The sequence below is a fragment of the Trichogramma pretiosum genome, unplaced genomic scaffold (assembly GCF_000599845.2).
Source record: "Trichogramma pretiosum strain Unisexual culture from Peru unplaced genomic scaffold, Tpre_2.0 scaffold1, whole genome shotgun sequence".
In the NCBI taxonomy this organism is placed as follows: domain Eukaryota; kingdom Metazoa; phylum Arthropoda; class Insecta; order Hymenoptera; family Trichogrammatidae; genus Trichogramma; species Trichogramma pretiosum.
In genome coordinates this window covers 4,597,037-4,621,902 of record NW_019641703.1, presented here as the reverse complement: position 1 = coordinate 4,621,902, position 24,866 = coordinate 4,597,037, and the positions used below count along the sequence as shown (strand labels likewise).

Here is a 24,866-nt window from a genome sequence, read left to right as displayed (position 1 = left end):
AAGAAAGAAGCGAAAACACACAAAAGGCGCAGAGACAGAAAAACAGCAGCGCGCCGCGGCGCTCCGAGTTTACATATACACAACACAACAGTAGCGCGTAAAAGTATAATAAGTATAACGTCGTCGTCGTCGTCTCTCGTTCTGTGCAGCTTGACTCTGTGCTGCAGCAGCAGCAGACTGCACACACACAACGCGACTCGAGCGAATTACGACAGGTTGCAGCAGCAAGTGACAGTGATCAAGAGCAGCGCAGTCGTAATAGGCACGTATAATACAAAAAGAGAAGTTATGTATTACTTTTTATTTTCGCGATAGAGCAACTCCATACGTATACGAGGTAATACACTTCTTTTTTCGCCGAGTGTGTTTGTGTGTGCGAAGCGGCTTCTCCAGGCATGTAACGAGGGTCAACACCGCAGAGAATATAACGTAGTATTATACTCTTTAAACTCAGGTATATCAAATTTTTTTTTCTCTCAAACATCGACATTTTTTTCCTCCTTCGTTCATTGGTTTCTATATACAAATGTGATATTCACGCGATCGGATCATCGTTATAGTTGCGGAGCGAGGTCGGGCACACGTGAAAATATATACACACTGTATGTAAATGTTTCTCGCGCGCGCACGATGATCCGATGACAAACACACCAATAACACACATAGCTGTGGCTTTTAACCGTTACATTAGACCTGCGTTTCGGACTTGATAAAAAAAAAAGAAAGACCGAGGTGAAGCATTATTATAATACATCGCCTCGTGTGCTTCGTGCTTCTGATCGGAACGAATCAACGCGCGTAGTCTGCTCGCATGACGCATTCGTGCATGTGTGTGTGTGTGTGTGTGTGTGTATGCGTGTATGTAAGTGCGCACTTGTACTTTCTGCCTCTTTATTCGGTGAAACCGGTGCGCGACATTATTACCAATTTCGAGCTAAATCAACAAGTCGCCGTCGGTTCCGGTGACAAATTTTTTTTTTTGTTCTCCTCCCATTTTATTTTCATCGACTAACGTATGATAACAAAGTTGCAAGAACAGGTACGCGAGATTAAATATTATATACATCTACGATCGCGTGCAGTGCTATACGTATACTCTGTATACGATATTCGTGACTCTGCACTTCTTATTTCGTTTTTGGCTGCGTGTTCTGAAATGCATTACGTTCGTTTTTCCGTATAAATATCTCACGCACGCGACGACGACGACGACGACCACCCTCGACGCGCCGTTTTCGAGAAAAATAATCAACGTCCGCGAATGTTGGATATACATTACATACGGACACGCGTGAAAACGAGCTTATGAAAGTTTAATTGCAATTTTCTCCCCGTGTTGATTTTTCCCGCGCGCGGCGTCGACTTTTTCTAATTGACCTTTTTTTGCCTCTCGCGCGCCGATCTTTTTCGACGCGAAAAATATATTATTATTACTTTATAATAAAGCTCGGCAACTTTGTGCGCACGATCGCGATCGTATACACACACGCGTATAATGCACATATACGATATAATAATCTCGCGCGCTAGGGGCACAGAGATCGAGTAATCGATAATGACTACGTGCCGCGCTCGAAGGAGAGAGAGAGAAAGAGAGAAGCTCGATTCGAGATACGCACGTGATTATTTGTGCTACTATTTATAATTAAAATCCTCGACTATAGCACTTCGGGTGCCTGCAGTCTCGTTGATTCGGGATATGATATTATATTCCGATCGAATTTCCCAGCCTCGCACCGCTGACGCGCTGATTGCGTTATAGATTCTTTGATTTTCCGGCCAAAAATACGTACGCATTATACGTACGCGTAACGTAATCGCGATTTAGAAAGTTTGAACCGCGCGAAATTCATGTATATCGCAGATAAACGAAAATCAAATTCCTCTTTTTTTATTTTCGGTACGCTACACACACACAGGATGTCTAGAGAATTAAAAATCGTCTTGATCGGTCTGGCCGCGATCGTATCGTTGTTCCTCGTCGTCGAGTCGACCAACATCGAGGATTATCGCGATTGGCGCGAATTCAAGGAGTTCCAGGAGTTTCGCGCCTGGAAGCGGCGAGAAGCCGCCGGGTTAACTGCTCCGAGGAATCGGAAATCGTATTACGATTACGAGCACGGCAAGCGCAACAAGCCCAATTGGCATCGCGGCGGCGGTCATCGTCACCGAGTCGACGATCTCAACGACTACTACTACTACAACGAGGATGACGTCGATTTCTATCCCATCGCCGAGGAAGATCGGCATAGGAGTCATGGAAGCCGGGTAGGACCGCCGCCGATCGATCAGGCGGCACTGATGGCTCGATACATCGTCAACCAAGCAGGTATGTATATAGTAGTCAATAACCTCGACTTGTGCGTCGGTGTTTAATTTGCGCGAATCCATACGTAACGTTACGTTCGAATTTCGTAATTTTATAATTACGCATACATTATAATCATTATTAATATATACAGGTTGGACCTCGGTGGCGACAATAAGCTCGCGAAAAGACATCGAAAGCTATCCGTTCTGCAATGTCATTTCGTTCAGCGATGGACCTCTCGGGAACGGTACTGGAATTCCATATTTGTTCCTGACACCGTTAGATTTTACAGCGCAAGACGTTTTTGTAAGTAGTGTATATATATCGTATCTATATAACACGCGTCTATATACGCGGGCATATCCTATATATACGTAATACAAATCGTTTCGCGCGGTTCAAACCTTATATTTTCTTCTTATCGCGAGCTTGGTAATAAAACTAAAAGTAATTTTCGCGCACGAAATACAAAGGAGCGCGCGTAGGTGGAATTAAAAGGATTATATTGCCGCGAAGATAACAGAGTGAAAATGAGGCTGCGCACAGGAGAGGCGAGAGATAAGGCAGCAGACTGAATAACGACGATCGATAAAGATCGGCAAACAATCGCGAGATCGATAAGACGATCTGCTTTTTTGACTAGCGCGCAAACATGCATTTTAATAATAATAATGATGACGATGATATTAATGATGGATTATAATTACGCAGAGGGACAATCGCGCGACGCTGATGATGACCCTGGCACAAGGTCGCTACTGCCGGGCCATGAATTACGACCCGATGGATCCGCGATGCGCCCGGGTGGTCTTTTCTGGATTGATCAAGCCGGTACGGTATTGCGTCCATGTTTATATTCACTACGTATCCAATTATTGATGTCTCTATTTCGTGCGATTACAGATAAGCATCGACAATCCGGATTATCCAGCCGCCAAGAGTGCAGTCTTCGGCAGACATCCGTGGCTGGCTCACATGCCAAAAGGTATAAGTGTAAATTATAAGGACACATCGCAGTGCCGCATATCAAAACAACATATTCAATTTGTAATTCGTCTCTCCGCAGATCATCACTTCTTCTTCGCCACGCTGAAGATCAGCTCGATCGCGCTGCTGGACACGTTCGGCGGTCCCAAGTACATCGAGCTGAAGGATTATCTGCATCCGCCGCAGCCCGCGGAAATTTAGCGCAACACAGTTGGCAGTTGGCTGTAAAAATATATGCGTGTCGTTAATTTTATAATTCAAGATTATACGAAATAATCGTGTTACAATCTGCACGTGACCAAAAAAAATATGCTGCATACAAAGGAATGTGATCGATTATGTACAGATGATAATGCTCGTGTTCCAGTATTATGTAGCATAGCGAGCGAGTTTATCTATTTTTTTTTATTCTCTCCTTTACATATAGATGATAATTACTACCCAGTGTTAAATTTTATCAAGCGATTGCGAACATTTTTTTGCTGCGATCAATGATCTTGAGATGAGATATTGTGACTGATTTATACCTCATGTACATTTATTTTTTTTAAAGTTATTTGTTATTATTACGCAACGATAAACCAAAAAAGTTTCGAAACAACTGCAGTCTCTGTATTCATTTCAATCCTCGATTTTGAAATATCCCGCTGCGGCGACTCCACGCGCAGAGCATAAGCGACCGCGAGATGTTTCTCAAGGTTGCCGCCTGGTCGCAGCAGCGTCCCGTCTCCCCCGAGAATGCGCAAGTTTTCCTCGCTCGTTCGTGCGCGTGTCTACTGTCTGTCCGTGTGTAGTGCCTGAAGCAAATTCGAGCGCGCCTGTGTGCATGTGTTGAGCGGCGCACGTTGTTTTTCGTAATAATCTAACCCCGTAAGTCTGCATACGATTAAGATTTTAATTATATATAGTGTAAATAGTTTATCTCGACGCCGACTTTGACGAACGTACGTCGTCGTCGTTGTTTCTGTGCAAGTACGCGATTGCAACAAGTGGACAATTGAAAAATTTGTTTACTTGTACAGTTGCAGTGTGCTTCTTCGGTGAGGTTAAGAAGGAACACGTGGATTTACACCGGTTAACTCGTGAGGCGTGCGGATTTTAAAATTAATTTTGAAATAAGTCAAGTGCACCGTAGTTGTGATTTATCAAGGGCTGAGAAGGAGCTTTTTTTTAAATTTTTCATTTACAACTTTTGACTGTAAAAGCTTAAAAGAATTATTTTTTTTTTTTTGAAGAACCGGCGTGATAGTCTTTTCTAATAATTTATTCAGTTCTTTTTGTAAAAGTACTTTGTCTAGTTGGAGGGATAAAAATAGTTCAATACAACATTATAATACCAATAGACCTTTACATTTAATAAGATCAAACTATCGGTCAAAAGATACTGAGACATCAAATGAGTCTATTCAGTTCCATGTGGTGTCATTTTGTGTGATGAACCATTGGCTATAGACGTAACATCAAGCTCAGCTTAAGATATATTCTTACTACTTGTATGTGTAGTTAAATAGAATTCATTATTAATTTTTTATTATTTTTAATATTAAATGCATTGTATTTAATAGTAAGCGTTGAAGATCCATAACATTGTATTGAACTGTTATTATGTATCCAACTAGACAATGTTATACTTCATTAAAATATATTATACCCTTTTTGACCATTATAGATAAAATTAATAACAGTAACAATAACTTATTTAATAATAATAACTTAATTATAACATACCTTAATAGTCTATTATAGCTGTAATGCAGCTGTGATATAGCTGTGATTTGAAACCATTTAATTGCATTATGTTATCAAAAATTCATTATCTATTTTTATCGCAGGTACCATAATATAATCAACATGTCATTCCGTGGTCGTGGAGGTGGTCGTGGAGGTGGTGGTGGCGGATTTGGTCGTGGTGGCCGCGGTGGTGGTTTCCGAGGAGGTAGAGGAGGTGGTGGAGATCGCAGAAGCAAGTAAGTCACTTTTTATCAAATAATTCTTTTATCTCTTAGAAGTGAATAAGTACTTACAAAATTATCAATTTTTAGCAATTACGATCAAGGACCTCCAGAACATGTGACTCCATTGGGTCATTTCACATGGACAGTTGAAAATGACTTGGTTGCCAAAGTTGACATTGAGGATGTTCCATACTTCAATGCTCCAATCTATTTAGAAAATAAAGAGCAAGTTGGAAAAATTGATGAAATTTTTGGCAATATTAAGGACTACTATGTATCTATTAAATTGAGCGATCATTGCAAAGCTGATAGTTTTGCAAAAGACACACAGGTAAAATGACTCATAATTTATCATCTATAAATAATAGAAATTTTCAAACTCAGTATTTGAGTTTACTAAACTACTTTGTGAACATTTGTCTAGAAGCAAGCCATAAAATGTTTAGTTTTTGAAAAAGGATTAAATACTGACTTGAAGAACAATTTTTGATAGCATTGATTACTGATTTAACTTTAGTAACTCCTTTAATCACATAAAACAAAATGTTACATAAAGACTCATAAATATTTTTTAAAATTTTCTAGCTCTACATCGACCCAGCAAAGCTTTTGCCACTACAAAGGTTCTTACCAAAACCCGCGGGTAGCGTACAAAAACGCGGAGGCGGCCGAGGAGGACGTGGAGGCGGCGGTCGTGGCGGACCCCGTGGTGGCGGTGGCTTCGGTGGCCGCGGAGGCGGAGGCCGAGGTGGTGGTTTCGGTCGTGGAGGTGGCGGCGGCGGTTTCAACAACAGTTTCGGCCGCGGAGGTGGCGGACGTGGTGGCGGCGGCGGTGGCGGATTCAGAGGAGGCCGTGGAAACGGTGGCGGTGGCGGCGGAGGCGGTGGTGGCTTCCGAGGACGAGGAAGGTGGTAGTGCCTTGTTGACAAGAGTGTATATTTATAAGACTAGGTTTATAATTACCATAGCTGTTTTGTAAAAAATAAAATTATACTATTAAATATAGGAATTTTTAATTATATAAATGAATTTGTAACAATTTTTTAATCATAAATAGACTCGATTTATTTATTTTATTACAAACAACTTTAATGGTCTAATCAATATCTATGGCATTCACATTTTTACTAATATAATGTATCTTTAATATACATTTGTGTAATACTAGTTCCGTGGTTCAAAATGCCCAGTGATAATCATTGGATTTAATTATAAATTATTCTACATGGAATTTGTTAAATATTCATACGTTCATTCAGATATATTTAATAAATATTCATCATTAAATTTCTTATGCTTTGCTATCTGTTCTCGAAATTTCTCAGCTTTTTTGAAAAGTTTTTGACGTCCTCTTATTTTGGGTCGGTCTTTTTTGTTGAATCTCTGGGTGCGATCTTGTAGTATTTTGTCCCAATATTCTTTTTCATCTGAACCTGCAAATCATAAATATTTTTTATAATTTATATTTATTATAAATGTTTTTTTATCGCTGATTCTTATAGAATGAAAAAGAAATTAGTTACTTACCAGTCAGTACAGTACATTTTCTTTGCTCAGATGCTTCAGCCAAGCTTTGAGCTGATTCTGCTGTATCAAATCTTAAGAAGATTTCTTTGGCATCTTCAGATGCATCTACATATTTAATGTTAGGATTATCTGGACCTCTATATATATCCTGTAATATGAAAATAAGTAAATTTTAAAAAAATGTACTATATTTGAGTAAATGAAAATCATTTGCAACAAACCTTCAATATTTTGGGATCATCAGTCTCATTTAGTTGCATTTTTACAATTACGCCAGGTGTAAATTTGAGTCTATCTGGAACTTTAGTTTCTTTTGTGGGCAAACAAAAATTGCCTTTTTCTGTTTCCAACGAAAAATTTGGATCGTTCGACGTCTTTGAATAAAATTCCGATTTCCTTATATCTTGTTTCAATTTACGCATTTTTTCTCGTTGTAAAGTCAAATATTGATTACGCAACTTTTTCCAATCAGTTTTTCGCATTACTTGTAGTTTATCTTCATTGCTGGGAAGCGCAGGAGGTTGATCTTTTCCTACACGAATTCTTTTATTTTTCTGTTTTTTTTTCTTTGATGTTTTTTCTTTTACATCCACATCGTTTTCTTCAGAAAATACTTCCTTTTCTTCATTTTCGTCATCGTTATTTTTCTTCTTTTTTTTTTGATGGGTTTCAGTTTCAGAAGTTGGAACTCCACCCAAAGAAGATCTTTTTCTTGATTTTTTTACTTTATTTTCTTCATTTTCTGCAACGGAATCGGAAGTAATGGAACTCTCTTTATTTTTAGGACAACTTTCTGACCTTTTTAACTTTTTGGCAGGCTCATCAATTTCTTGTGTTGATTTTCTTTTTCTTTCTGTTAGTTTTTTTTCTGAAGTTTTTTCATGATTTTCATTATTTTTTACTTCAGTTGAATCGTTAACATCTGATAAACTTTTTGATTTTCTTTTTTTTTTCTCTGGTGCTTTGGTTTCTGTGGACTGTTCAATAGTATCATCAACTTTCGTTTCAGTTGATTTAATTAGAGCAGAAGCAATTATATTTTTTTCCTGTTTTATTGCAGGTGTTTCTGACTCTGCTGCTCGTTCAGTACTTTGCTGATTATCTGGGTTGTAATCTTCATGAGTTGTAATACTTGTTACTTTATCATGACTAACTTCAGTTGGTAAAAGAGCATTATTTTCTTTGAATTTCTAAAAATTATTAATATAAAATAATTAATAAATTACAAATAAGTGTTGAGAATAACTTAATTAAATGAATATTTTTTTGATAGATCATTATTATAGGATGAACATTTTATAGAATTAGATTGAACTATTTAATCTACACTTAGAAAATAATAGAAAGTCTACTTTAATAATTCTTATTGAACTACTTCTTTGAAAATGTTTATTTTTTTATTATAATTCTTAAAATGTATCATACTTTTGATTAAGAACAAGATGTAAGCCTAAATTTAATGAAATGCATTGAAATTATTAAAAAAAAATTACCTCTATACACTTGTCAACGCCTTCTGGTGTTTCAAATTCAATAAAAGCAAATCCTTTTATCTTTTGGTGTTTCATACATTCTGGATCTTGCTCTCTAAATTTTTTTTTAGGTTTGAATTTTGGAATAGATACATAAACCACTTTACCAAACTCTGAGAAAGCCTTTACAACCCAATCATGATCAGCTTCTGGTGGCAATTTTTGAACATAAATGGTGCAATCGTCAACGTTATTTCTTTCATTAATTGGAGTAATTCTGCGAACCTTAGTGCCGTCTTCAGATACTTTGAGAATCTCCGATTTTTTAAGAGCAGAAGCAATTTTTGCAGGTTCTGTTGTTAGAGCTTTGATTTTGTTGAATTTCAAAAATTCGTTGATGTCAACATCTACAATTTCAAAAGACGCATTAAGTTACAGTACAAAATTGAATAATCATTTTCCTATGGGAGTGCTTACCAGGAGATTGTTTGATGAGTTCTGCCAAGTATCTATCTTTACTCAAATTGGAATCACTAAAGTAAAATTCCATTTGTTTTAGTATATTTAATTTAAAGGCCTTCGTCCTACGCCTAGGTTTCTTTCTGGTTTTTGTCACCTCCTCAGTTCCATTTTCTTCAGTCTGCATCGACTGATCTTCCAGTGTTCGATCCTGAGGTTTTTGCACATTTTCGGAAGGTGATTCTTTTTCGACATTCAAATCCTCGGTCGTCATAATGAAATTGATATTCGTTTTTTTTCTTTGATAAACAAATACTATGAGACCTCCGGGGCCGACAGTTCTTAGGTTATGACAGTTCTAAAACTGATTTTTTCCAGACTAGACTAGATACAGAATTTGACAATTATGCCAGCTCTAATATTAGCGTAAGATTTGATCACAAACCTTACACAAGTAACTTGAATTTTTACAATTCTTCACTAAATAACGACTAAACTGTGAAAAACCGCGCGATTCAGATGACTGTATTAGCGGCAATGTTTTTGCACTATGGTGGGCAACACTTTCTGTACTGGCCACTACAAGAACGTGTTGAGACTTGCAGATTTGAGCGAATGCGGCGCGTCACAGCCGTCACAGGGCCTTCCGTTGTAAAGCGAGCCTACACTGTGGCGTTAAATACCGTAAATTTAGCGGAGTCGAGTCGACTGTCGATAACCTACAGAGACAGAGGCACAGCCTCAAAGAAAATACTCAAAATACCAAGTCATTCATCGCGACTCTTCAACAGTTTTTCACCGAGACTTTTTTTGTTTTTTTTGACAGTCGCACCATAAACATGGAGGAAATGAATGTCTCGCTACCTGAAAAGGTAAACTCGTACTGCTAGACGTTTTATTTATAAATAAATCTCGACGATGCGTTAATCGTCCGTGCGCCAACCAACCATCAGACAGATCTTTGTAATCAATTGGGTTAGCATGGGTGTTTTGAAAATTTTTACAAAATAATTGCCAACCCCTTTGTCCTTGGTGCTCGTTTCGATTGCCACGGGCACTCGTTATGTTTACGTATTTTTCGAGGCTAAATGATTCGTTAGAATTATTGCGCGATATGGAATCTCTTTTGATTAAAATTTATTGTGTTTACAGGACATCAGTGACATTGATCCCAAGGCAGCAATTGGCCATCCAACGGGAGTTAGTGAGGACACAGAAATGGAAGACCTTTATACTAAATACAAGGTAAATTATTAATCAATTACTTGTCAACTTTTTTATTTTTACATATAAAATAGTTATAAACTGAGATGGAGAGTGAGTTATGTTTTGTTCTGAACTCATACAATCATTTGGATTTGTTTGCAGAAATTACAACGCCAGCTTGAATTTCTTGAAGTTCAAGAAGAGTATATCAAAGATGAGCAACGAAATCTCAAGAAGGAATATCTTCATGCTCAAGAAGAAGTGAAACGGATACAAAGTGTTCCTTTAGTTATTGGTCAATTCTTAGAAGCCGTAGATCAAAATACTGGTATTGTTGGTTCAACCACAGGATCAAACTATTACGTAAGGATTTTGTCAACTATTGACAGAGAATTGCTGAAACCTTCTGCTAGTGTGGCTCTCCACAAACACAGCAATGCTTTGGTCGATGTTTTACCACCAGAAGCAGATTCCAGCATTTCTATGCTTCAAGCCGGTAATTTTTCAACTCAATTCTAGCTTTTTTTATATTATGGTAAAACAATAGATAACATTTGGTTTACTGAATTATTTTAAAGATGAGAAGCCTGATATACTGTATAGTGACATTGGAGGTATGGACATGCAAAAGCAAGAAATTAGAGAAGCTGTAGAATTGCCTCTCACACACTTTGAACTCTATAAACAAATTGGTATTGACCCACCAAGAGGTGTCTTGATGTATGGCCCACCCGGATGTGGAAAAACCATGTTGGCAAAAGCAGTTGCCAGACATACTACAGGTAGAATCTTTTCCTATTAATTAATTATAGAATAAATCAGAGGTAATAGTAATTTTTTTTTTTTCATAGCTGCTTTTATCAGAGTTGTGGGTTCTGAGTTTGTGCAGAAGTATTTGGGTGAAGGACCCCGTATGGTACGAGATGTCTTTCGTCTAGCCAAAGAAAACTCTCCAGCAATCATCTTTGTAGATGAAATCGATGCTATTGCTACGAAGCGTTTTGATGCTCAGACAGGAGCTGATCGGGAAGTGCAACGTATTTTACTGGAATTACTCAATCAAATGGATGGTTTTGATCAAACAACTAATGTTAAAGTTATTATGGCAACAAATAGGTAGGACAAGCTTGAATGTATACAATTGAGAGTACAAAAAAATGAATTTGATAAATAACATACTATTGTTCCATTTTAGGGCTGACACTCTTGACCCTGCTCTTTTACGTCCTGGCAGATTGGATCGTAAAATTGAGTTCCCACTGCCTGATCGCCGTCAAAAACGATTAATTTTCTCTACCATTACCAGCAAAATGAATCTTAGCGAAGAAGTAGATTTAGAAGATTACGTTGCACGACCCGACAGAATATCTGGTGCCGACATTAATGCGATTTGTCAAGAAGCAGGTATGCATGCTGTGAGGGAAAATCGATACATCGTTCTTAATAAAGACTTTGAAAAAGGCTACAAAAACAACATCAAGAAGGACGAATCCGAGCACGAATTTTACAAATAAATTTCAGACTGCAAAGTCTCCACTAACTTCTGTGCGGAGCTTAAATAAAGGCTTTCTTTTTTAATAAATATGTTTGTTCTTACAATAATTTAAGTATTCTAAGAAAATCTAATAATAAAATATAATTCAAACTTGTAACTGTGACTTTTTATTTATTCGTTTATTTTGATTATTTTTTTTTAACATATCATAAATGTAATGATTTCTTCATTACCTCATTACGATTCTATCAAATCAATATTATGATGTCGCGTCATGAGTCCACGACGAACGTGACAGTTGTAACGATCGGTTCAGGCCAATTTGAACATAAAGCTCAACCTAACCTTATTGACTTTGACACATTGGTCAAAGTAGTGCTCGTCCATACAGTGCATATAAACATTTGTGTTTTAAATTTCCATCCTTCACTCTTTAACAATGAGTAATAATGTGGAGTCAATCGCGAAACTACCCCGTGTTTCAATCACGAGCTCGAATGCCGAACGAGCCAAGGAAATCGTTACAAGTGTGCAAAAAATTTTTTCATACTTTATTACACCCATTAAAATATTGAAAATGCTTGACAAAAGTAAACTTCTTATTGCAGAAATGGGAGCAAAGCATTTATCACAAATGGCAGAGTCCGGCCTGTACTCATTAGATATTGACAATAAGTATTATAGTGCTCAACTGTTGTTATGTACAAATGAAAATTTACCATCCGATCCATCTAAGTTTGAGGCTCTAATTTTTCACTGTGATTTAAATACGGTATATTGATTAGAAATGATTTTTTTCTTTGATGTTTCCATCGTTATGATTACTTACTTTGAACTTGTTCACAGGAAAACTGTTTAAAGCAATTTGATGAGCAGGTCATGCCAATAATATCTAATACAGATGCTGAAATATTGTTGTTAGTGTGTGATTCTATTTCCAACAGTAGTGTGAGAGAAAAAAGTATGTTCAGATTAAACAATGAAAATTACAATTTTAAATTTTAACTGCAACTGCACTGAAATAAATCTATTACAGCTGTAGAATGGTGTGTAACAAAGAAGTTTGAACTTATTGAATTGGAACAACAAGCTGATGTTATGGATTTTGAAGATGATCACAGTAAATATGGTATTGACAGAATAGTTGAAGTATTAGAAGCTCATGTATGGCCAAATGCCAGCTTCAAATCAGCAGAAACTAAAAAGCACACACAAAATGCACAAAAAGAAGTTGCGGAGGTGGGCGAACAATTGGAAAACATTGACTTGAGTAGTCCTCAAGAAGTTGTGGATCAATTGGAATTCAAAGATGTATTAGGTAAATAAATTTCTTAACATATCATAAATAATCACAAAAAATTAGTCTTGTCCACTTGCTATCATTATATATTTTTTTAGAGAATATAATGGATACTAATGAAGTGGACTTTGGCGCACTATTTGGCCAATTACAAGTGATGAAAGAACATGCACAACTTTTACCACACATGCAAAGGAGAGTTGCTGCTGAACAATTGGTAACAGCATTTTGGAAAGCAATTGGAGAAGATCCCTCAGAAATTGAGAGTGATGACGAACCGTGATTTACTTATGTCATCAAAACAATAAGCTGATGAATTGTAATTAATTTTATTGTAATTATACACAAATTTTTGGAGATGACAAAGTCAGCAAAAATAAAATTATCAATACAGTTTTTTTTGACTGACTTTGCAATCTTCTTAAGTAAATTGTTAATAATAACTGTCGCTTTTTTTTTACAAAAAAAGTTTTTAGAATTTTATTTATTCATTTGTAGAAATGTAATTCAAAAATGAAAATTGTAAATCTAATGTAAATAAAAAATGTATAAGAACGTTTAAACTTACTAGTTCGTGTTCTCATTTTTCAAATAATGGTGAACAACAACAGTAGGAATGTCATTTTTCCAAAGAATTTTTCGATGACACTGCGTCACGCGTGACTTTGAAAATGTATGTGTTCATTTAGCTGTTATTCCGTCATCGCCTCACTAGAAGATTCGTCAACCGAATGATTCAAAACTCACAACAGGTATGAAAAATTAGAATTTAGGCGCCAATTTTTCACTTGCTCGGTAAAGCAATATGTCTGACAATAACGCGCGCGGTTGCATTGCTATTCTGTTGCCACAGTAAAGTAAGTGGATGAATGTGTGTGGATAAACAAGGTTATGAGTCTGCATCCTATACCCGAGTCAATCGAGATAGGAAAATAAGAAAAATAATAATTTTGTGATGCTGCGGTGCAGTTTTTTGACTTGGCAATCGCCTATTATTATTTTCTCCTGTTGATTGATGACAGAGTGAGAGATATTCGTGATCAGTGCCGGGAGTAAGTAAGTAAAATGCATAAAATCCATCGTGTGGTAGCAAAAAAAGTCAAGTATTATTTTTCTTAACTGTCGGCTTTTGGGACACTCGATCCAATAACATCGTATTGTATTACTCCAGTCGATAGCATTTTGAAATTTTTCTTTATTCATTGAGTCGAGCATTAAAACAATAGATAAAGAAAAGATAAAACAAAAAGAAAAGAAAAGATAAAACTACATGAACGTAATTATTAACAATTCGTTTATTGCAACATAATCTTTAATTGATATCCTTAGTTTCTTATTAATTATAAAATACTTCTTCAATAATAGAAAGCATTAGAACTTAGAAATTTGAATAATTATCAAAAGTGCATGCATGTCAATAATTTGTAGAATAGTCTTTTTTGACATTGCTAATGTTCTTATTTATTTTGGAGAATACTACAGAGAATTCTTACTTTTTATGATAAAATTTAATTTCAAATAATTTGAGTTTTTTAGAGTTTTGGCAAGTAAATTTATTAATACTTTGAACACAAGGCTTAAATAATTTTGTATTATTTTAAATTATTTGCCAAAAAGTATTTTGTAGGCTATTTAATAGTATATCTAAGTAAACAATGATTGTTTGTATTTGTAGGTATTTACAACATGGACACTGCACCTTCAGAATCTTTGGACCCTCCTTTGCCACCAGCAACAAATTTTAAGCCTGAAGATGTAGAGCCTCCAGAAACACCCGACAGTACTACAGGAACAGGCAGTGACTCTTTTAAGTCAGAAAGTCCAAAAGTATCAAAACCTGTTCTAGGCAAAATTCAGGCAAAAAAAAGGTTAATGGCATTTGCCAATAAATTTGGTCAAGTCACTAAAGTCAATAAATTAATTCCAAAACCAGATAGAATTAAAAGCAAGTTGAATTTTTAAATTATTATTTAACCTTATTATATAAAAAATCCATTTTATTAATGGTTTTGCGATTAATTACAGAGCAAGAAAAAGTATTGGCAATTGAAGAAATTGTTAGGGAGGAGAATAAATGCAGGCAAGCTGCGCAAGGTAAAGTTTGAACCTATTTTTTTGTTTTTTATTTAATGAATCATTGTGAATAAATTTTTGTCATTTATAGAAGCAAGAGATCTTAATGTAAAAAGTATAATGGAAGAACGAAAAGCAAGAGAAATGAGAGAAGAAAGGAAAATGGATGAACCTTCAAGGGGTTCAGCTCATAAAAGAGACAGGTAAGATTAAAAGTTTTATAAAATCTAAAAAACTCATCAGTTCATTGACCATTTCAATAAATTTTTAATATCTATCTATAAATAACATTATAATATTAATAACAGGGATAAATATTGTTGTTGAGAAAAATTACTGATTAGCAGCTTTTAAGAATTTTAAATGACTGGAAAACAAAGGGCTAATATTATACTTTTAATGTTAAAAATGGATGATGCTTGAGTCATCATTTTAAAAATTTATGAAAAAAATGATTATTGAATCAAAAAAAATTTAACTTAAATTTTTTTTATTAGGGAAAGACGAAGAAGTCGTGATAAAAAATCACGCAGTAGATCAAGGGATAGAACTCGATATAATAGAAGATCTTCACCTGATGATGATCATTATAAAAAAAGGAACAGAGATAAAGGAGACAGAAGAGATAGAAAAAGTAGAGGTGACAAACGAGATCATTCTAGATCTAGGCATGAAGAACCAAAGCAAAAGAATTCAGATTCTAAATCATCAGAAAAAAGACGTTCTGAGTCAAAGTCAAAAGATTCAAAAGATTACCGCAAAAAGGCAGATGATCAAAAGCACGATGTTAGTAAAAGTAGTGAAGAATTAGATAAAAGTAAATCTGCCGAAATTTCATTGTATGATGAATCTTTTGAAAAAGATATTTGCAAACCAGAAGTTTTGAAAAGTAACAAAACAGAAAAAATAGAAGAAAATAAGGAACATCTCCACCAAGAACCTGAAAAGGCTGAAGTAAATAAAACAGATGATGAAGAAATCCAAAAAGAAGATCATAAAATTAGCAAACAAGAAAAAAATGACGATGAAAAACAACATATTGAAAAAATTAACAAAATAAATAGAACAGAACAAAATAAAAATTCCGATGATGAAACAGCAAAGGAACTTAAATTGGATACATCGAAAAAAGACCCAAAAATTAGTTCTTCTAGAAAAGAAGAAACCAAACTCGAGAAAAATAAAAAAGAAGATATCAAGCCTGAATCAAGTCGACGAGAAGAGTCTAAATCCGAGTCAAAGTATGACGAAGATCGAGAGGATATGAAAAACAAAGTTGACGACGATTTCAGTAAACGATCGGTATCCAGAGATCGAAAATTAGATAGAATTGATATTAAAGAAAAAAGAGAAGAACCGCGAAACAAAATTCATCGAGATAGAGAACGAGAGAAGGATAAAATAAGAGACATTCGAGAAAGAGAACTGTTGAGATGTAGAAATTGGGACGATTTCAGAAAATATGGTTTCTTAATCGATGACGTTGGATATATTAGGCGCTCTGACTATGGAGATAATATGAATAAACTCAGGTTAGTACCGAATCTTTTGCAATTTTTGGTGACCTAATAGAATAATTTTAACAACTAAACTTTTATTTACAGAACTGTTGAAGATTATAATGAGTGTTTGGAGCAAATGTTAATGATATCTGATAATCGACAGTACCGATACCCATTTCTTGCTGAAAGTTCAAATGGTCAAAAGGAATTTCCGCCTGAATCAATAAAATTAACTAAAACTAAACCACCTGTTTTATATTCAGAGAAACCAAGTTTTCTCGATCGTCAATTTATTCTTAAGGTCGTGTCTCCACCTAGACGAGAAAAAATGGAAGACATTTGTGAAGCTACTCAAATTAGGTAATTGCCATTTTTATATTACTGCAAATTTACTTGAATAATCTATCGATAAATCATGATAATTGCGGTTTTTATGACGTAAATTTTCTATTACACCATCGTCATTTTTGTAGGATTATAACATCTGAAAGAGAGGAAGGACACCATGAGCGATTATGGTACAAAACCATGGATCCATCCAAATCTATCAGTACTCGTACTTCGATCGATGTGCCATCATTTCCTCGTTCCAAGTGGGATAGCGAGAATGAATCAAATGACGAAGAAGCGGTTGACGATAACGTGTTCGAAGCTAATCCTTCTACTAAAGAAGTTACGGCTCAATCAGAACACAAATCTTTAATCAAGCCTGCTGCTGTTGAAACAAAGTTACCATCAGAAGCATTTGAATCCGAAAAAATGGAAATTGAAGAAGAAAAAGAACTAAAAGTAAAAGAATCAATAGAAGAAAATGAAAGAGGTGATTTAGATATACAATTTATTTTACATATTGATATATTCAATAATTTAATAGGCTTTAATTTTCATCACGAATTTTACTACTTATAGAATCAGAGGAACGTGTTACCAAAAAATCCAAAAAGTCTAAATCCAAGAAGTCTAATTCACCAACGTTGAAGAAAAAAGATAAATCTCCACACAAAAAGCATAAAGACCATAAAGTTAAACGCGAAAAACATCATAGTCGCGAAGATAAACATCACCATGGACATCGTCACAATAAGCACAAAAAACATTCAACGGAACCTTCTCCGCAAAAGGAAAGAGACTCAAAATCGAGATCACCATCTCCAGAAGTCGAGGAAATGTTAGTGTCTCCTTTGCATACAGAACATGAGAGTGGAGAAATAATCCAGCCATTGGACACAAACAAACTCAATTCACCTGCTATTGATGGACAGGATAACAAGCTTGTTTCAGAATATGAACAGTTTATGAAAATGTTAACTGTTAATGGTGAAAAAGGTAAAGGTTCTCCTGCTAGCTTCTATGAATTTAGTTTAGAAGCAAAAGTCTCGAAAGAATCAGTAGGTTCTCCAATGAATCCTAATATTATTTCTCAATCCATCGTTGATACCGTTAGTGAGAAAAAAAAAGAAAAATCTGAACTAAAAACAGATAAGGAAAAGAAACACAAACATGACGAAGCCAGTATAGATGAAAAATCATCGAAAAAACATAAAAAGAAGAGGGATAAAAGTTTGGATAAAAACGAAAAACTGATATCAATTGAAACTAAAGAAAAGTCAAAGAAGACTGATAAATTGAAACATATGGACGAAAATGAAGAAACACCAATTCGTCTCGAAAAATCGCCCGTGGTATGTTTTTTTGAAATTTTGGCAAAAACATAATTGGATCAATTAATATTGAAAACTGACTTACTTTTATAAATATCTTAATAATTATAATTTATTATTTTCAGCTTCACCAAAAATCAGATAATTTAGAAAATGATTCCGAAACTGATCACTTAATTAAGTCAAATGAAGTGGAAATCAACCATAAAAATAAAAATGATAATGGCAATCAAGATGACGGTAGTGATAATTCTCACTCAGTCCCTAGTGATTGGGAAAGGATGAAAATTAAAGTTGAAAGAAGCAGTGACGATGAAGAAGAAGACGAAAAATCAACGTCAAAACGCAAGTCCAAAAAAATTAAAAGGAAACGCAAGTTGAGCGTGAGCAGTGAATCGAGCGAATCAAGCTCGGATTCCGAAGACGCAAAAGTAAAACGCAGAAAGCGTCGTCGCAAACGTGGCAAAAAACAATCAACTAGCGAGTCCGAAAGCAGTGAGAGTAGTAGCGATGATTCTAGCTCGAGTTCGGAAGAAGTTAGAAAGAAGAGACGTCGCAAGTCCGATAAAAAGAAGAAGAAGAAGAAGAAGAAGATGAAGAAGTTGAGCAAACGTCAGAAACGCAAGCGTAAGCGCAAGCACAGCAGCAGCGATTCCAGTGATTCGAGCGATTCCGATACAAAAGCTCCGAAGAAAAAACGCTCTCGCAAACTTAAAGATAAGAAGAAGAAAAAGAAGGCCGAAAAGGAGAGCAAAGAAGTTCGAAGTGACAAGAGTAAAAAAGTTGAAAGTAAAAAACACAAATCGCTGAAATCGAATGATGAATCGAAGAAAAAATCTGGCAAAAGTTCTAAGAAAGATGACATGTCAAGTAGCGAAAAGAGCACTAAACATCTAAAAAATTCATCGGCCAACGAAGAAGATTCTAATTCTGATTGGGATAAAACGAGTACGAATAATCATTCGGTAGAAGAACAAATTGAAGAACCGAAAATTAGAGAAGTTTCCGAAGAATCAAATAATTCACAAGAAACTAAAAGCAAAAATGTGCCAGAAGAACGAAAAGCATCTAAATCCCCAGAAGAAATAAAAGATAGCAGTAGTAAAGATAAAGTTGATCCAAATGAATCAGAGGTTCAGAAGGAAGAAGTAAAGGATGAATCTCGGAAAACTTTTGAAGCTGACTGGGATTCTAGAGACTCTAAAGCCGATGAAAAAATGGCCAAGCATTTTGCCTTAAGTAAAGCAACGGGTGAAAATTGGGTTAATACTGATTTCCACTCTCTGAACGTTTTATCCTTGAAACAATATGAGTTTCAACGCCCGAACAATGATGAAATATTTGCTAACGAGTGGGATGTGGATAGCCTCGAAGCTTCGGAAACTCTGGCTAAACGAGAATCGGCTAAAAAGCAAGTAAAGAAGACTAAAATTGAGGAATTGAAGTATGATCATGCGAGTGAAATGTATATTCCAGTTGAAGTAACTCCCGTTAAAGAAAGCAAGAAGAAAAAAGAAAAGAGAAGCAGTACGTTAAGAATCTGGGAGGATGAACAGGAAAATGCAGATAGGGAGGAAATGTTACTAAAGGCAAAACAAAGTTCTTCAAAGGAAATAACAGAAAAAACTTTCGAAGAAATTGAGAAAATGGCGGAAGAAACCCTCAGTACGATTGGAAGTAAGTTCTATATTATTTAAATTTCTCATAAAGACGAGTGACTTTCAGTAAGCTTATTATTAATAAATATTACTTTTCTATAGTAGATGCCAAACTCAACGTGAGTGTACCGATCGAAGTTCCTCAACCAGTGCCGCCGCCACCAGCAGATTGGAATTTAGTCAAGCAGCCGGAAGAAGATCAAACAGTAGTCATTAATTGGGAAGACGAAGGTAACATATGGCCATCAAGCACGGAACTTTTACCTGCTCCCTTACCAGCACCGATCCCCATTGTTACGCCAAAAACTTGTGATAATAGCGCCATTTTTACGAATTCTTTATTAGAAACAATAACTCCTCATTTTAAAAAAGAGTCGCCGCGAGAAAGCAGCCCGACAGTCGACGACATCGAGTCTGCGGAAACTTTAAGACAAAAAATGGAAGAACTTGCCGAGTTAGAGAGGGCTATAAATGCAAATGTGTTCGCTGTTAAAGATGAGCTAGATTTAGAAGCTCCGGAAATTTCTGAAATCGTAAGTTTTTTTTAAGTTATTTAAATTTAAATTTAACTTTATTTATAATCAAATACAGTTATGATGTTGAACCAATTTTTTTCTTAAATTTTAGAAAAGTACAAAAGAACTACTCAATGATGCGGGAAGTACAAAATCGAGAGATTCGTCATCATCAAAAAGACGGTTCGTTGACATTCCTCTTCAACCGCTACCTCCCACAGATTGGGAAAGCAAACCAACCGCTATCGAAGAAGCTTCAGAATTTGGCATACCAGTATTGGCTGAGATAGAATCGAAACTGGAAACAACGGTTGATTCCTCTTACAGAGATGTTTTCCTCGACATTGAGAAAATCAAATATGAAAGTAAATTGTTGCAGGAAAAATCGATGGATAGACTACATGAAGCTGAAGAACCTCGTACCAAACCGGAAGAAGAAAAGAAGGACGAAAAGAAAGATATTCTAAAATTCGTTCCTCAGCAAGTGATTCTTCCTAAGTCAGAATCTCTCGAACCAATCAAACTTGAAAAAAAATTAAAAGATGATTGTAGTGCTAAAAAACTTTCTCCAAGAGCGAAAAGTCCGATTAAAAAGGATTACGAGAGTCGTAAAGAAAGTGAAGATACCCGAGAAAAGAAAGATCAGAAAAGCTCGAAATCACGTACGTGGGATTTCAAAGAAGGTGACAGTCGCAGTGCGAGTGCAAGGAAGAGCAGAAGCCTGAGTAAGAGTCCTAAAAGAAAGAGTGATAAATCGAGAAGTAAGCGCGATAAAAGAGATCCAAGCCCAGCAAAACATAGAGGTAAGATAATTAGACTTTTATAAAATATTCTGTAAAATTATGAAATATTGTAACTAATCTCTGTTCATTTTATTATTCAGATGATTCAAAGAAAAGTTATAGCAAAAGTGAATCCAGCAGTCGAAGAAAATCAGACAATCATGAAAAAGACCCAGTCAAAAGCGGCAAGCCTTACGATCCTATGGAAATTTTACGTGAAAAGAACTTTGATCACGAGAGGCGAAGGTCAACAAGATTGGACGACCCAAAACCACCACCGTCTAGCAGTTACCAAAAAGATTACGGTTATGAAAATAAAAATCGATCTCGAGAGACGAGCGTGGATCGGGATTACAAGATGAGACGGAATCGTAGAAGGAGGGACAGTCGCTCGCCGAGTCCACTGCCGCCCCGACGAGAAAAACGAAAATCTCCTTTGAGAAAGTCGCCTCCGCCTCGATTATCCAGAAGATCGCCGCTACCGTCGAGGCCGAAGTATCGTTCTCGTTCACGATCCAGATCATGGACTAGATCGAGGTCTCGAAGTCGTTCCAGAACACGTTCCAGAAGTAGAAGTAGGTCAAATTCAAGAACGAGATACAGGAACCATGATCGTTTGGATAAACTCAGACGGTCTAGAACCAGATCCAGGACTAGATCGAGAAGCAGATCTAGATCCAGGTCTAGGTCGAGATCTCGTTCTAGAACCAGGTCAAGAACAAGATCCAGGTAAGGATCAAACAATTATTTACTAATATGTTTGTAATTCGATTTTTTTAATTTTTGGATATTTCTGTAAACAGATCCTACTCGCCACGACACAGTTACGGTATGAACGATCGATCTCGTCTCGAGGATAGTTACAGTCGTATCGAAGGAGTTCCTGCGGCGCACGTCGTCGAGGGCGCCAGACCAGCTCGCCGCCTTGATACAATAATTCAGTTGACCGGCGTGCCTGATACCACCAGACCCTTACCCGTACCCCAGCAACCTATTCCTCGTCCCACCGACGCTCCGGTCGCGGGAGATCCCAGATCTTACAGGTACGCTGAAACTCAAGCCGAGGGTTCGTATGATCAATACTACCAAACTAGTAGAAATCTTACTTATCCAAGGATTGCTGACGAGCCACCTGAGTCGCCGAAGCGTCTGTCGCTCGACGATAGGTACGAGAGCCCCTAATGCTATTACTCGTTTTATAATTTTGAAAAACACATTTACTAATAAATCGATATTGTATCATAGGCTTGAACTGGAATTGGGAATCAAAAAGTCCTTGGGCATGGATACGAGTGCTCCAGCCGGTTACGGATCACCAACAGTATATGCACCAAACTTTCCACCACCGGCTCCTCCACACCATGGACACTATCCCTCAAGACATCCACCCCCTCAAGTGGTTCAGGTAGATGAACAATCTTTTTTCTTTTGAAGCAACACAATTTTCAAATTAAAGCATGATCTCACGAGGCTTGTTTCTTCTTTTAATAGGTCGGTAACGTGCTTCAAGTCGTTCCCAGCGAGTTTCCAGTACGTCCTCCGGAACCTCCACCAACGCCCACCTCTATCGTCAGAATCGGTAACGTTTTGCAAGTTGTACCTTCAACGGGCATGGATTGGTCGCAGCGATCGCCTCAACCATCGCCCGTCGTACGCTACAGTCCATCTGTCCCACCGCCCATGTCACCGGCAAGTGTCATGAGTTCACCGTTACCACCGCAGACCGTTTTGACTAAGCCTCCACCAGTTAATGTGCCTCCACCTCCAGTTGTTGTCATTCCTAATGTACCACCGCCCATGGTGGCACCAGCGGCAGTGCCGAAAGCTTCCCCAGCGCCCAAAGCTCCTCCTCCAGGTTTGTTTACGACTCATTTGTCTAATTCGATGATTTTTCGTCTCAACTAAATGCGTTAATTTAATTACTTTACAGAACCTTTGCCTCTACCCGTTTACAATTACGATGCCATCTTGGAAGCGCGTCGTGCTGAAAAAGAAGAGCGTAAACGTCAGCGAGAACTCCGTCATAAGGAAAAAGAACGGCGACGCTTCGAGAGAGCAAAGAGAAGAGCTGAAAAAATTCTCGGTAAGAGCAAGGTCCTTCCGTGCCTTTTGGATAATGAAGAAATGGAAGATGAAGGAAAGTTGCAAGAAAACGAGGAAACAGTTGCTTCGATCTCGACTCAAGCAGTCGATGCCGAAGACGAAGAAGAGTTTGACGAGGAAGAAGAGGAGGAAGCGCAACGACCTCAGGTGGAAGTCGACGAGGGTGATAAAGACAATTCTGTGGTTTCTGCTCTGGCAGCTGAAAATGATGCTGACAATGTCGAAGAAGGCTCGTTACCTAAAACGGACGATACGTCCATAAAAATATTACCACCTCCAGCAAAAGGAATTCTAATTTTACCTGGGTTTGGGTAAGAATTTTTTTATTTGTTTAAATAATAATTTCAAGTTTATGAATCATGTTTTAATTTATTTGATTTATATTTTACAGTAATCTTTCTATGACGAATGGTCTGTTGACTCCATCGGAATCTGCACCTGTTATCGAGGAGGTGCCTGCCCCAGAAACCGAAGCAGAGACATCCATAACATCGAAGAGTGCTAAAAGTATCAGAATGAAAAAGGCGGTTCAGTTTGCCGATGGAATAAAGCCTGGAGAAGGTACAAGTCCCAGCGGTGGCGAAGGTGACATGCCATCGCCACCACCTCCTAACTCAGCGCTTGCTCAAAGTGAATTGGGCTTAGACATGCCAAGTAAACTGCGATTACGAAAATTGCGGAAAAAGCAAAAGCGCGCCAAACCACAGAAGATTAAAAAGAAAGTCAAGGTGAGTGTCAAACTGCTCTTTTAATTTTTTTTAAATTGCGCGAAAGTCTTTACATTGGTACTTTATCGACAGGTCAAGGTGATTAAGGTGAAGCCAGTAAAATCAGCACCCGTGTTGGAAGATGATTCGGACGACTTGGATGACCGCTCGCCGCCTCCTCCTCCGCCAGGTTCACCGCCACCACCGCATCTATGGCCAGCTTACTTATCTGCGTACGGCGCAGCTGCAACACAGCCGCCTCCTTCGACGCCGCAGCAGCCAATCGACGATACTCCAACAACTCCGAGACCAGCCCCACCCACGCCTTTACCTTTGCTTGTGCCACCACCGCCACTTAATTATTCGATTCAACCTTGTAGTAAAGCATAGGCTTTGGATTTTGTGAAAACGACTTTTATTACAATTGCTGCCATCGGTTAAGTGCAGTACTGTTAATGAGTATGGCATTTAATGTACCCTAGGTTCTTAACATTGTTTTTTTTTTATTATATCAAAGTGTATAATATTTCACTTTTTATGCGAAATTGCATGGAGTTTCGAGAAAAAACTATGAAAAAATTTAGTATCGCGTAAATTGAAAGATGATAGTTTTGCATCGAGACTGTTATAACAAATATGTCAATTTTACATATTATTTCAATTGTATTTCAATGTTTTTATTGACATTGAAAAATGTCGAGAAACTCATTTAGTAGGTAACATTTAAAATATATTGTATTAAACGAAAGAATGGTTTTATGCGTTACGATTTTTCGTGTTCAAATGGACGATTAGATTTACGGCGTTAAAAAAAAAAATCATTCAAATACGATTTTTTGATCATCAAAAGTAATTAAGAGTGATCCAATGTACATAAGCACCTTTGCATAAAATTATTTCATTTAGTTGCAAGTGTTGAAGTAATGTTTAAGATAAAGCTTGCATGAAAAAAACTAGAGTTAATAGTTTTCTGATAAATTTTCATTGAGTTTCTGTAATCCATTATTTTAATTTAGGATCTGTAATAATTATTACTATGATTGCTGTAGTAATTTTGTCATCTAACTACCATGTTGATAATATTTTTAAATTAATTAAAAAATGTAACAATGACTTTAAGCAAATTTGACTGGATTGCGGATATTTTTATGAA

At 36.7% G+C, this 24,866-nt stretch overlaps 6 protein-coding genes across 12 annotated transcripts; 5 read left to right on the top strand and 1 right to left on the bottom strand.

The window, feature by feature from the left end:
- Positions 1–33: 33 nt before the first annotated feature.
- LOC106655235 (protein CREG1-like) lies at positions 34–3,899 on the top strand. Its single transcript, XM_014375527.2, has 6 exons — positions 34–454; positions 1,920–2,329; positions 2,463–2,617; positions 3,023–3,142; positions 3,215–3,296; positions 3,378–3,899. Exons 2-6 carry the CDS (start codon positions 1,921–1,923, stop codon positions 3,497–3,499), a joined length of 888 nt encoding a protein of 295 aa, XP_014231013.1. The 5' UTR covers positions 34–454; position 1,920; the 3' UTR covers positions 3,500–3,899.
- A 171-nt stretch (positions 3,900–4,070) lies between these two features.
- Positions 4,071–6,278, top strand: LOC106657692 (probable H/ACA ribonucleoprotein complex subunit 1). The gene is made up of 4 exons (XM_014379327.2): positions 4,071–4,168; positions 5,131–5,265; positions 5,341–5,584; positions 5,839–6,278. The coding sequence occupies exons 2-4, from the start codon at positions 5,150–5,152 to the stop codon at positions 6,166–6,168; spliced, it is 690 nt and encodes a 229-aa protein (XP_014234813.1). The 5' UTR covers positions 4,071–4,168; positions 5,131–5,149; the 3' UTR covers positions 6,169–6,278.
- Positions 6,279–6,357: 79 nt separating this feature from the next.
- Positions 6,358–9,379, bottom strand: LOC106657670 (la-related protein 7). 3 transcript variants are annotated; one of them, XM_014379294.2, is made up of 6 exons: positions 9,157–9,379; positions 8,730–9,095; positions 8,274–8,659; positions 7,002–7,970; positions 6,781–6,928; positions 6,358–6,686 (listed from the first exon to the last, which is right to left on the bottom strand). In XM_014379294.2, the coding sequence occupies exons 2-6, from the start codon at positions 8,983–8,985 to the stop codon at positions 6,505–6,507; spliced, it is 1,941 nt and encodes a 646-aa protein (XP_014234780.1). In that variant the 5' UTR covers positions 8,986–9,095; positions 9,157–9,379; the 3' UTR covers positions 6,358–6,504. The 3 variants fall into 3 exon arrangements, with proteins under 3 accessions (XP_014234780.1, XP_014234789.1, XP_023318531.1); XM_014379303.2 differs by having other exon boundaries at positions 8,730–9,075; XM_023462763.1 differs by having other exon boundaries at positions 8,730–9,379.
- Positions 9,380–9,458: 79 nt separating this feature from the next.
- On the top strand, positions 9,459–11,499 carry LOC106657684 (26S proteasome regulatory subunit 6B). The gene is made up of 6 exons (XM_014379315.2): positions 9,459–9,583; positions 9,864–9,956; positions 10,080–10,413; positions 10,496–10,699; positions 10,769–11,033; positions 11,113–11,499. Exons 1-6 carry the CDS (start codon positions 9,551–9,553, stop codon positions 11,429–11,431), a joined length of 1,248 nt encoding a protein of 415 aa, XP_014234801.1. The 5' UTR covers positions 9,459–9,550; the 3' UTR covers positions 11,432–11,499.
- Positions 11,500–11,708: 209 nt separating this feature from the next.
- On the top strand, positions 11,709–13,155 carry LOC106655638 (alpha- and gamma-adaptin-binding protein p34-like). The gene is made up of 5 exons (XM_014376138.2): positions 11,709–11,939; positions 12,021–12,184; positions 12,259–12,373; positions 12,449–12,730; positions 12,811–13,155. Exons 1-5 carry the CDS (start codon positions 11,852–11,854, stop codon positions 12,993–12,995), a joined length of 834 nt encoding a protein of 277 aa, XP_014231624.1. The 5' UTR covers positions 11,709–11,851; the 3' UTR covers positions 12,996–13,155.
- A 387-nt stretch (positions 13,156–13,542) lies between these two features.
- LOC106657171 (serine/arginine repetitive matrix protein 2) lies at positions 13,543–24,829 on the top strand. Of its 5 annotated transcripts, none has more exons than XM_014378552.2 (19): positions 13,544–13,768; positions 14,388–14,657; positions 14,738–14,806; positions 14,877–14,988; positions 15,283–16,317; positions 16,390–16,647; positions 16,761–17,107; positions 17,197–17,969; positions 18,074–19,625; positions 19,709–19,837; positions 19,952–20,139; positions 20,234–20,924; positions 21,005–21,632; positions 21,707–22,069; positions 22,149–22,308; positions 22,395–22,758; positions 22,834–23,317; positions 23,398–23,734; positions 23,807–24,829. In XM_014378552.2, the coding sequence occupies exons 2-19, from the start codon at positions 14,399–14,401 to the stop codon at positions 24,101–24,103; spliced, it is 8,046 nt and encodes a 2,681-aa protein (XP_014234038.1). In that variant the 5' UTR covers positions 13,544–13,768; positions 14,388–14,398; the 3' UTR covers positions 24,104–24,829. The 5 variants fall into 5 exon arrangements, with proteins under 5 accessions (XP_014234030.1, XP_014234038.1, XP_023318452.1 ...); XM_023462684.1 differs by having other exon boundaries at positions 19,709–20,139; positions 20,234–20,431; positions 20,501–20,924; XM_014378544.2 differs by having other exon boundaries at positions 13,543–13,768; positions 19,712–20,139.
- Positions 24,830–24,866: the final 37 nt, after the last annotated feature.